The following is an 11,925-nucleotide window of genomic DNA, read 5'->3' as shown; positions in this document are numbered from 1 at the left end:
AACCTTAAGGAGAAAACTCTCGCAAGAAACTCTTATTCCAGGCTAGCTAGGAAGCCAACTGACAGAAAACTTAAGCTTCTTTTTCAATAAGATTTTTATAACACTTTGTGGAGACATCAATATGTGTATCCCCATTAATCAGAGTAATAATCACAAATTACATTAGAAGAGAGAAGAAGACAAAAGATGACTGCAAGGCAGCACCAAAACGAAGTTTGGGATTTGGACTGAACTCATCTTTTTTTAGCTGGTTTGGTTTGGTTTTTCTTTCCCAAGGATCACTATTCTGGTTCCTGCTGCTAGCCAGGCAGTCCAATCTCTATTACCCATGCGTGAATTTTCTCAAAGCTGTGGATTAACTATATGACAAGTGCAGCCGGCCAGAGTAAGACAACACAGTTTTTAAAACCAGCTAGCTCTTCCTGACCAACGCAGCCACTCAAGTGCACAGACTTAGCAACACAGTGTAAGGACTTGAAGATCACAGTTGCCTGCCTCAAACGCTGTTAAGGCCACATAACGACTTTGCCATGAGATGAGCACAGAACGGAGTAACAGGATGGTGCTAACTCCATGCAGAGGTGAGGTCTGGTCAGCACATCCTGGGTAATGCATCCAGACAAAACTTCCCACTGTGGCAAACTTTGTAAAGAAGCAACTTCCCCTATACATATCCCCAGTCAAACAAAGATCACCCCAAGTTATGGGACAGATGGCATCTATGACCACTGAGGGAACCCCCCACCTCCCAATCCCTTCCCCAAATATGCCTCCATGGATACCAGGAATTTGGACTGTAAATTAAGCCACTATGACTCAGAACTTGAAATAAGATAGAGGTGATTCTATTGTCCAGGTGTTATCTAAAGCCTAGGGGGAGGTAAACAAATCTGTGAGAGGAGAATGTATAACTCATAATGGACTTAAAGAATGCAGAATTTATGGGCCACAAGGAAAGCAAGTGTGCTGAATCAGCTTGGACTGGGTAAAAGGTAATTCCATCAAGGAGAGATTGCGACCACTGACTCACAGCCCACCAACTCAAGAAACCCACCAACTAAAAAAAAAACAGAAAGACTGAGCATAGGACTAATTAGCATTAGAAGCGAGGGAATCATTTAACCAATAGAATAAAAGTGTGTAACCAATGAGCATTAATTCCTTTGCCTGCAAAGATATATAAATAGGGAAAAGTTTTGAGTGACCTCAGGCCCCCCACCACTGAGAAGCCCAGGGTGAAGAAGGACCAACGGGATGGCACTGGATGCATAGATGGTGACTATTTTCTGCTTAATCTATCTCTCTCTTTTTTCTCTTTTATACTTCTTTCTATCTCTCTACCTCACATTTTATTGTTCAATAAAATCCATACTATTGACTTCAGCATATGGTTTTGTTTACACTTTAATTCGAGGAGATGGTGTCTCTCAATAATCATATCATAACACACGGTACACTTCATGTCCACATGCCACATGATTGCCATGCCTCCATTACACCCTCATGCTACATTCTCCTTGCAAAATTTACACTTTTTATGCTACCTTCAACTTTTATTTTTCTGTTTTATTCCATTTCTGTATCTTCCTGGAAAATTTAGATCTAACTATACTCCCAGGTGAAATAGAAGACCTTAAAAAGTATCCTAAATAAGCTTCTGATTATGATTTTTTCATCTCAAAATGCTACTTAGTAATCAAAGACCATTTGCCTTTATGTGATGGCTATTGCCTAAGTGCGTAGAAGATAGTAATGCTTTCTTCTGAAGGGCTAACAGCTTAGAGAAGACACCTCTCCTACTACCATGAGCATTTTTTCTGTAATCCAAGCACTAGAAGTATGATTCTGCACTTAAGCTCATGAGTTTTCCAGCCTTCTGTCCAGATGAATGACAAGTTTTTCTTTACAGAGCTGTTCCAGTTATCAGTATAAAATTAAGCATCAGGGAAAGAAGTGATTGTGTAAGGCAGGAAAGAGTGATGACTTTAACAAATCAAAAGCACAGAGACAAGAATTAATTTGAAATAGTTACCTCTTTGAGGCAGCCCATGAAGTTATTGCTTACTGGAGACCCAGGTAAATCAGCAGTACTGGGGCTCCCTCCCACGTAAAAGAAGTCATCCGAGCCCAGCATGGTATAGTCCTCCTGTGTGTAGCCCGTGGTGGTAAGGATGCCATCCACAGAGATTGTCACCTGTTTGAGGGACACAATGGACAAAGAAAATCCCAGCAATGACCTTACAATCCTGAACAGAACAACTTACCTCCCCTATAATTTTATGCCAGTTTTATTAAGGATTTTGTTGAGATTTGGTATGCATTTTTTTTTATTTCAGTCAAGCTCTATTTTCTGGTCTGATTTTCCCACAGAGAAATGCTTCAGCATCTGCTTCTCCCCTTTCTGGTGCATCAGCACTCTCAGGCTTACCCAGCAGCCTATCCATCCAGATGCTTTCCATCTATTCAGGCCAGAAAATATAACTGTCCTTGAAAGACATTTCTCGTATTAGCTGATTTTATGATTAATTAGAATTTATTTTAATGATTACAGTTAGTTATGGTTGTTAGTAAAAAAAAAAAAAACACTAATGAAGACAAGTTGGTATTTTTTATTTTTTTAAGTTTCTTTTGCTCATGGCACACTGACGATCATGCATTCAGGGATAGGGGGAGAGGGAACTCACTTTCGATACATTATGGATGTGCATGCCATGTACCTGGAGAGACACACACCCACCACCCACAAAAAAAAAAAAGACAAAAAAAGGAAAAAAAATTTACAAACTCACCCATAACAAAAATATAAGAAGAAAATAAATCAAAATAAAATCAAATAAATCAAGATAAATTAACCACACACCAACAAATGTGATAGAAGCAGATATGAGAAAGAAAGAAAGAAGATACAAAGCGTGCACACACTGCACTTTGACATGTCATGCCAATATATCTGAGGCCCAGATAGACGACAGGAAGAAAAAAAGAGAGAGGAGAAGAAAAAGGGAGAGAAAACCATTTCACACTCACATGCAATCAAAAATAAAAATACCAAACAAACTCCATTATAACAAAAAAAAACCCAAACAGAAATGTCCCCAAAATCTCTGACCACAAACACATGGAGGGTGAAGGGTGACAGAAGGAGAGGTTGGGAGAGGAGGAAGTGAATTTTATGTGTTTTGCTTAGATGTTGTTAGTGGTTTCAAGGGAAGATGGAGGAAAATAGATCGAGGCCAGGAGGAGACGGGCGAGTCACCAGACGTGGACATGCCATGCAGAGTGTGTACTGAAACAAACAACCGGCTGAGCTCCTGTTGGCCACGCAGGTAGAGGTCAGAGAGAGAGAGAGAAAGTGAGAGAGAGAGCAAGAGGGAGAAGGAGGAGAGAAAGCAGAGGGAGGGAAGTAGGGGGAAATCAGGAGAAAGAGGACAACTCTGGCCAGTTTGCCTGTAATAGCCATTGTCACAACAAAAGGGGGAGACAAAAAGAGAGCCTTCACCACCATGGACTAGAGGCCCTGCAGTGGTTCTGATCTAGAAACCTTCAGAGTAAAAAAAAAAAAAAAAAATCCAAACTAAAAGCCAAGAAAAAATGCCAAATGAAAACAAAAACAAAAGAAAGAAATCTAAACTCAAAAACAAGGGACAAAAAACCCCAACAATTTATCACCAGAAAGGAAAAGAAGAACTAAAGACAGGTGAAGAAAGCAATGAAAGAAATGTCCAAACCCCATTTCCAGAAGAGCTGTGTTAGTTGCTTTTGATGCTCATTTTTCTATTCAAAAAGAGGAAAAAAAAAAAAAAAGGAAGGGGGAAAAAAGTGTTTTCAATGAAAATAGAATAAAATTAAAGGAAGCAGTAAGTATAAAGGAGGGGGGAAAAAGAGCGGGTAGGGGGAGGAAAAGGCAGGTAACACACGGCAAACCCAAAAAAAGAGACAATAAGAATGATATCTACCAGACAATGTAGTTTGTTTACCATAGCGTGTCCAATGCCTGAGTGCTTTGCGGAAAAGGGGGAAGAAAGGAAATTAAAAAATCGTGAACAGAACGATTGTTAATTAAAATAACTAAAAGCAAAGATGAGTCGTTAGGGTGTTAGTACATTAGTTGGTTAGTAAAAATGACACATTGCATGAATGGTCTAGTGTTAGTTTTTCAAAAAAAGGCGTGGGGCACCTGAGACACACAAAGTGAGAAAGAGGACAATATGACCAGGACTCTATGGGGAACCATGCCATCTAGACTGTAAAGAAAGAGGGGGCTGCCTACTCTTCCCACCCTGGTATTAGTCATTAACTTCAACCCTCACATACATTATCCAAACCTGAAGCAAAGTTAAAACAGTGCAATACTTACTCTTCAAATGCTCATCAAGGTGCTTCCCTCAAACAAGAACCTTACTCTCAGAGATACACACACAGAGTACACAGCTTGCCCCTTCAGCACAAACCCAACCACGACTCCCTTCTTTCACCCGCCACCACCCACCAACATGCCAGCTCCTCTTCCAAGCTTCACTACCCTCAAGTGTTGCAGAGTATCACAAGCAGGCCAGTACTTCCTTTGACTGGAGGATACAGATGAAGATGAGTCCAAGACTCTATGTCTTCCTTCCAAGTTTCCCAGTCTGCAGGTTTCTTTACAACAGCTGAGTTTGTGACTTTCAGGAGGAGGACATAACAGGGCCTGTGCTTGGCTGTTTGCCTGTAGCTCACTTCTGTCATCCAAGATAAAGGAATTGAACCTCTCCTACTGTAGGGAGCAACATGTCGAGGAATTGTATAGAAAGAATTGTGTTGCTTGTGTCCAGGTTGAAGACAAAAGATTGACAAGATTTAGCATCCCTTCTGTTACACTACATCTCTATTACACAGGAGCTAGGAGAATTTACCAGTCAGTTTGGTTTAGTAGATCTTTTTTAACCTGTCCCAAGGCATGCAGATGCCAACTGTTAGAACCTACACATTGCATCTTGTTTGCTTTTTAGCATTTGAGGAACTAAAGATCTTTATAGTAGATTTTGCATTGTGACTAGGTTCAGTGTTAATAGGGAAGGGCAACCTGTGGAAGCTCCAAGTCCTTGTTCCAGTTGAAGCTGGCAAGAACTATCTACAAGATCTACGCTGCCTCATGTAAAAACCATCTGCTTGCAGGCTTCAGAGTTGTGCATTGACTAGGCAAGTAAGTTTCTGAAGACTTTGTGGCATTGAGCATAAAGTCCCAAGGTTATTTGCCAATTGGAATGAATTAATAATACTCTGTACTTGGGTATAATGAGCACAAACTCCTGAATTCTTCACCAAGGAAGTATTACTCACAGCAAATTGTCGTTTTAGTAAATTTATTTTTACAAACAAGGGACTTGAAGTATGGGACATGGAGAAGAGCATGCTAAAAATGAGACAGTGTCAGCAGCAGACCTGAAGACAGACACAGGAAGTCTGACCTTCAGTCTCCTCTGCTCCTCCTCCCACCAGACCACACTGCCCCAAACAAGCTCTGAAAGCCCCAGTAAAATGCAGCCATGATCCTACTTCTAAGTAAAGGTTTCTCACAAGACAGAAAGAGGGCTTAGTTTTAACTGAAATAATAAGATAAATAAACAAGGAGATTTGCTTTGACATTAACAATCACTACTCAAGGGAATCTGTGGATTCACTTGGTTTGTCTCTAAGGAAATTAACTGCTGTGATAGTCATTTGATCTAAAAAAAAGCAGCCCTTAGTACTCTCCCAGCTTAGCTACGAAACATTTAACAATTCCAAAAAGTACTGGGCAAAAGTCCAACTATTTAAAGTTCCACTCTAATTCTAGAAACAGCCAAAAAATTATGCAAATCCTCCTCCCCTTTCTCTTAGCCCCCAAAAAAGCAGAGGAAAAGATTAGATGGCATCTGAAGCTGCTGATAGTCCATTTAGCTGGAATTGCTTAGATTTAGATAATATTCTTGGAATTTCTAAATTATTGCTTTTAAAGTTCATTTTAAAGAGAAATATATTTATCTCCAGTGCAATATTTTCAACCAATTACAAAGAGGCTACTGATTTTCTTATAAAGCTTCAACATTCAGAGGCAATGTATTTCGCTGGGGTTTTCTGTTTGGTTTTGAAATGGGTTTTTTTGAGGAAACTTGAGCACAGTTGGAAACAAGACTTTCAAGTGAACTATATTATACTGCAACATTACAGGTGAATTTATGTCAGGAAAGACATAGAGCCAATAATCTTTTACATACAAAATTATTTAGGTTATACAAAATTATAATGGATGCCAACTTTTAGGACTATCGTGATTGCTTTGCCTCAAGGCCTCATCAATTCCAATATCTGGGCAGCTTTAGGTTCTGGGTCAATGTCTTAATTTTGAGACAGATCAGAAGTTAAAATGCAAGTATCCAGGGAAAAGATGACTAAAAAAAAGTCCAGCCTTATTGATATTTATTGGTTGAACTGTATTCTGTCATGTTTAACTATAAAATTGGACCCCAAATCACCTCTGCTAATTAAATGTAATTTGATTTGAAGACTGGCCTTTCTTTGGAAAGAACCCATCCATCTCATTAAAATATGCTCTCTCTTGCCCAGTCAAGTTGGACCATTTAAGAATTCAGGATCACTTAAAAACATTCACAGTGAATAGATCAGGAGGATTAAAAATTTACGATGCTTTGGCAAGGGACTACCTGCTTTCTAACAATCACCAAAGTACTGCCCTGGTCTCATCAAATATGAAAAGGCATAGACAGATTTCCATTTCCTTGGTCCACTTCTGTGAAGCAATTAAAAAATCACTAGCTAAAATATTAAGAAAAGACTGTGACAGCTTCCCATCCACAGTTTTGTTTGTGACCCTTCACTTTCTGCTTCTTCAAGATCCAAACCAATCCTGGCATGCAGCATGGATTCATTTTGCTTCAGGCACATTTGCCCACTGAAATTGATTCCCAATGAAAAGTAAAAAGTATGATTAACTAAAATGGCCAATAAGTGCTACCGAGATATTCAAGGACCAGCTGTTCTGAAACTACCTAAAAATAAAAAAAAACCCGTATCAAATAAAGCCATATATTCTGGCATTTCCAGACTGACAAACCTAGACTAGTTGGTGCATCTCCCTCTACTCTGCTGATGGGAAAGCTTGGAAAAAATAGGATCATGAAGACCCATCCACTGCATAAGAAATGAAATTTGCTTCTGCATATAAACTATTGAAAACAGATTGATTTTTTTCCATAGGTAAGAATTCCATAGCCTCATGAAAGTTTGATGACAGACTTCTTGTCAGACCCAGACATCCTAAACATGTAGAAATACAGGGATTTACATGGGAAAGACAAAAAAATCTTCAGCCCCACACCCAAATATTGAAAAGAAAGACACGAAATCCTGATAACAGATAAATTATCCACTGACATCTACTAGTAGAGACTGCTTCTGATCCCTGGCACTGATTATCCTATACTCACAGACACATTTGATCTTAGCTACTGTAACATGTTACCACTAATTACATTGTATAAACTTATATAAAGCTATTAAAGGTTGTGTTAATATTGACATTAATGAGAAAATAAACAGCTCAGATTGTATTCACAAATTGATTTTTAAATCTTAGTTGACAAGTTATTTCTGCTCCTCTACCAATCAGCAAGATACCAAATAGCTCCTATTCACTGTGTAAACTTCATTTATCATGCAGCAGATGGGCCTTAGTAACTTGATGTATTTACCACCTTTCAGAGCAAAGTTATTTAATTTTATCTTATCTATTTATGTCTGAGTTTATATTTCATGAGAAAGGCTTCAGGATTTTAAGACTAGCCTACAACCAAATACGTCACCTGATACAGTTGTCTGCTAGGAAAAGCAGCATGTAGATGTGCAAAATTACAGTGGTAAAATCAGAAAAACTTTTCCAAAGTGGAATTGTAGGGTGTTGGATTGATCTGAGTTTGCTTGGGATTTTTTGATCCTTCCACTTTTCCAGTCCTCACAGCCAACAGAAGAGTCTCAAGGTAGAGACAAGAAATAAAGTAGAACCTCATTATAGAAAGAAGGGGAAAAAATCAAAAAGAAGAAAAGAAGAACAGAGAATCAAGAAGACTCAGAGAGACTCCAGCCAATTAATTCCAAAGCTATAAAGTTAAAATAATTACACACATACCCACCAGCCTGCACACCTGCACATTCATATGCACACACAAAAGAAAAGGAAAAGAAAAACAAGACTTTAAGAATTAGAATTGTGACATCATGGCAATGGTTAAACCAATTAACAAAACTGAAAGAAAAAGGAGAGAGTGTAGAGCGTTGGCTGTTGGAAATAGGCTCTGTTCCCACAGTAATTAAATGCAACAAGAATATTACTGATAAGATTGAATCATAATTAAGGAAATAATAACATTTAAAAGGGAGAACATAAAAAGAAAAAAGGAGAAGAGAGATGAAAGTAAAGTTATGTCACAAGTTTTTTTTATTAAATCAAACTGGGAAAAAAATAGAAAATTGATAAAGTGGAAATAAAGATATTGCAGGAAGGATAAATTCCCAACTACTGTTTTTTCACTGTCCTTTAGGCACCGAGATCCAGAATAGGTAGAGAAACTCTAGCAATACCACTGAGCTTTCCCATTTCTCCATTGCTCTCTCCCATCTGCCTGTCCCAATAAAACAAAACAAAATTCTCCCCAGTGTTTTCTCCCCTTCACCATTACCTGCCGCAGGTTGCGTGTCACCTTAACGTCGTGCCACGCGTTGTCATTGAACTTGCCATTGACCGGCTCCACAATGGCCTCAAAGGCCCCGGACCCCAGGTTAATGACCAAGGAGACCGCCCCGTCCTTCAGGGCCAGGTTGACGTAGTCGGCTGACTTGCCCGTGTGCAGAATGAGCCCGTTGCGCTGCCATGTCTTGAAGGAGAGAGTGATCTCATCGCTGCTGCTCTGGATGGGGTTTTGCGACAGGTCATAGCACAGGTATTCGGAACCACGGAAAGTGGCCATGTTCTCATCTCGCGCTGGAAAGGAAGGGAAACAAAAGAATTATTCAGCAGTCAGCCAAGAAGAGATTTAAGGTTGTCATGAAATTTAAGCATCCCACAGCATGTTAACTATAGAGCTAAATATCAAGGCATGCTAATAACTGTAGAGCTCCTTTTGTAATATGGCTACCAAGAGAATTAACTGCAGGGTCCTCCGTAGTGATGAATTTCAGTGCTGTGTTTTTAGTTTCACTGCAGCACTGTCACCATAGGGACCACTCAACAGTATGCAGTGGAGTCTAGGAAAAGCACATTTAAGGACTGTTATAAGACATTTCACATCCTTTTTAGGAGAAGGATGGAAAGCTCTACTATTCACAACATCACCACCACATATGTGCTGATTAAAAAAACCCAACATTTCGCAAAGATCAGTATTTAGATTCAGCACTACTGCAATCTGAACTTACCTTAACCTATCTGACAGGAAATTTAAGAGAGACACCAGAACATAATCCTAACAGAGCTGCCCCTTTCTTTCAACTGAATGAGAAACCAAGCAAACAAGAGATCCACATGAAGTGTCCTACAGATTCCTTCTCTGAGAGCCTGAGGGAAGTCCACATAAAACATTTTGTCCACAGATATAAGTAATGTTGCTGGTAAACACATCTGAGAACTTTGCCTGTCTGATCACCTTATCCAGGAAATCTGTACAACATAAGCACGTCTTTTTCAAACAGCAAAAATAAACATGGGAGAATTATTCACAGCACATGACATTTAATATTTCCTCACAAAGAAATCTCTTATGTACAACAACAAAAGCCACTGCACTAATTTCTTAGCAACTGGAAGCACATTGGAATACCATGAAAATCCTTTGTGTGAGCTAGAGGTCTGCTTCCCAGTACCTGGGGTTCCAGTCACTCAAAGCCAGTTCTGCTGCTGTATTGCGCTTATGTGACTTGAGCCAGCTGTACACCCTGATTTTATCCAGTGGAAGAAATACAGGACAGTGATAGGAAAGCTTTCAGGAGGGCTGGCTAGTGCCATCTGGGGGAAAATGGTACCTGTAATAGAGTCTGGACAGGTCCCCACCACCACTCCATTGCAGCACCTGACTCCCAGCTGTGAAAGTGAGGCTGAGCAGTAGATGATACATGCAGTCAAGCTATTTGCTTACAAATCACTGCATAAGGCAAATGCTGGTGCTATTTCCATTGACATTAATAGCACTTTTCTGCTTCATTTTGTCTCATTAAGTAATCCTAATAAAGATTAGCCAGAATTTATTTGTAAAAGACTGAAGGGAAAATACTTGTTGTCATAGCCATTCTTGGAAAACACAGTAAAATCTTTGTCCTCACAGCACAAAATAATGGTGACAAAACAGCACAGTATTGCAACTTGTGCACGTAACATTCTCAAGTGAAAGGTCTCCTTTAAGCAGAGCCTCTTGCAGAAGCAATGTGCGTCTGTACTTCAGTAAGCGAACCATGTGTCCCTATACGCCTGCAAGCAAACAGCCACCCAAATTACTCCATGCAGCAGTACACATTGGGAGCCAGCTGGCTCAAAGGAAGCTTTTCACAAGAAGACCTGTGGTCCCAGTGGACAAGCTGAGCACTAGTCAGCAGTGCCTGCCCTTTCAGCAAAGGCCAGCTGCATCTTTGGCTGTTTTAGCAAGAAAGCAGCCAGCAGGCCGAGGGAAGTGATTCTTCCCCTAATGGACCCTTCTGAGATCACATCAGGAGTGCTCTGTCCAGTATTGAGCTCCCACATATAAAAATGACTTCAGCATACTGGAGGGAGTGCAGCAAAGAGCTACCACCACACTCAGGGTACTGGGGTAGGTGATGTGTGTGCAGAGGCTGAGAGAACTGGGTTCATTCTGCCTCAAGGAGAGAGACAACTCAATGGAAATCTTTCTGATCTCTTTAGTGACTTAATGGAATAACACAGACAAGACAGGGCCAAATTCTTCTCAGAATTCTGCAGAAGGATGAGAGGCTACAGATACAGATGAATACAAAAAATTCTCATTCTATACAAAAAAATGTTTCATCTTGAGGATGGTCAAACACTAGGAAAGGCCCAGAGAGACTGAAATCTCCATCCTTAGAAATACTAAGAACTTGATTAGGCACAGTCCTGAGCTGCCTGCACTAACTGGACTTTCTCTGAGCTAGTGGTTGGATTACACAGCCTCTGGAGCCTTCAAAATTATTTGGTTCTTTCATCTTATTCTGAGTACATTTAACTACAAGTGTTTATGCTTATGTCAGTGTTAAACCAGCCTAAGCACAGAGGGCTGCTATTGACTGCATTTCTGGGAGTCAGAGCCAAGCACTTAACAATCCTCTCCCCACACTGAGAATTCTCCTGCCTAGTCACTCCTGATCCATCAGAAGAGAATGTATTACAAGCAAGTTAGACACATGTTCCATGTACCTGAGGGTAATTCCCATCAAATAGCCAGTGTCTGAGGGCAGGAGTCAAACACAATCATTGTGAGTGAGCCTTTTCCCTACAGCTGAAGATGTGCAAGGCACTGAACACACATTTGTGAAGGGGGACAGATGGGTTGATTGTTCACTCAGTACAAGATATATTAACAGGGCTCATTTACACTTTCTCAACCACTTAGATGAAATCTCACTGATCTACTCAATACAAAGGAGAAGGCAAAGAGTAGATTGGAGATCTAAACAGTAATTTAAGGCAACCACTGCAGACTTATCAAAACAGAGCAGAGCATATTCAAAGAAACATTACTCCTACTTGTACTACTGGTTTTAACGTAGGGTGCTGTCAACCCACCGCTGCGTTCAACTATGTCATCTGCCTGTTTCCTCCAGTCATCTGCTGCTGACCCTTGTCAGAGATGGGATTCTGTACATTATCCATCTTTGTATCCTTCCTGTTGTTAGGAGAATGTCAGC

General features: G+C 40.1%; 1 protein-coding gene across 5 annotated transcripts in view; it reads right to left on the bottom strand.

Annotated features, from left to right (window-relative positions):
- Nucleotides 1-1,999: 1,999 nt before the first annotated feature.
- Nucleotides 2,000-11,925, bottom strand: part of LOC121672811 (neurexin-1-like) — a 184,599-nt gene continuing 174,673 nt past the window's right edge. For 2 of the 5 annotated variants that reach the window (XM_042045706.1, XM_042045707.1), the window contains 3 exons: nucleotides 8,715-9,016; nucleotides 3,957-4,001; nucleotides 2,000-2,194 (listed from right to left, as the gene is read on the bottom strand). In XM_042045706.1, the coding sequence (XP_041901640.1) occupies nucleotides 2,015-2,194; nucleotides 3,957-4,001; nucleotides 8,715-9,016 (527 nt within the window). In that variant the 3' untranslated portion in view covers nucleotides 2,000-2,014. Of the gene's footprint in view, nucleotides 2,195-3,956; nucleotides 4,002-8,714; nucleotides 9,017-9,170; nucleotides 9,246-11,925 lie in introns of those variants that run through there. The other 3 variants (XM_042045710.1, XM_042045708.1, XM_042045709.1) reach the window with 3 other exon arrangements.

This window comes from Corvus kubaryi, unplaced genomic scaffold, assembly GCF_017639235.1.
Source record: "Corvus kubaryi isolate FWS band 111438036 unplaced genomic scaffold, C.kubaryi_AGA036_p1.0 64979, whole genome shotgun sequence".
Taxonomy (NCBI): domain Eukaryota; kingdom Metazoa; phylum Chordata; class Aves; order Passeriformes; family Corvidae; genus Corvus; species Corvus kubaryi.
This window is presented reverse-complemented; position numbering and strand designations above follow the sequence as displayed.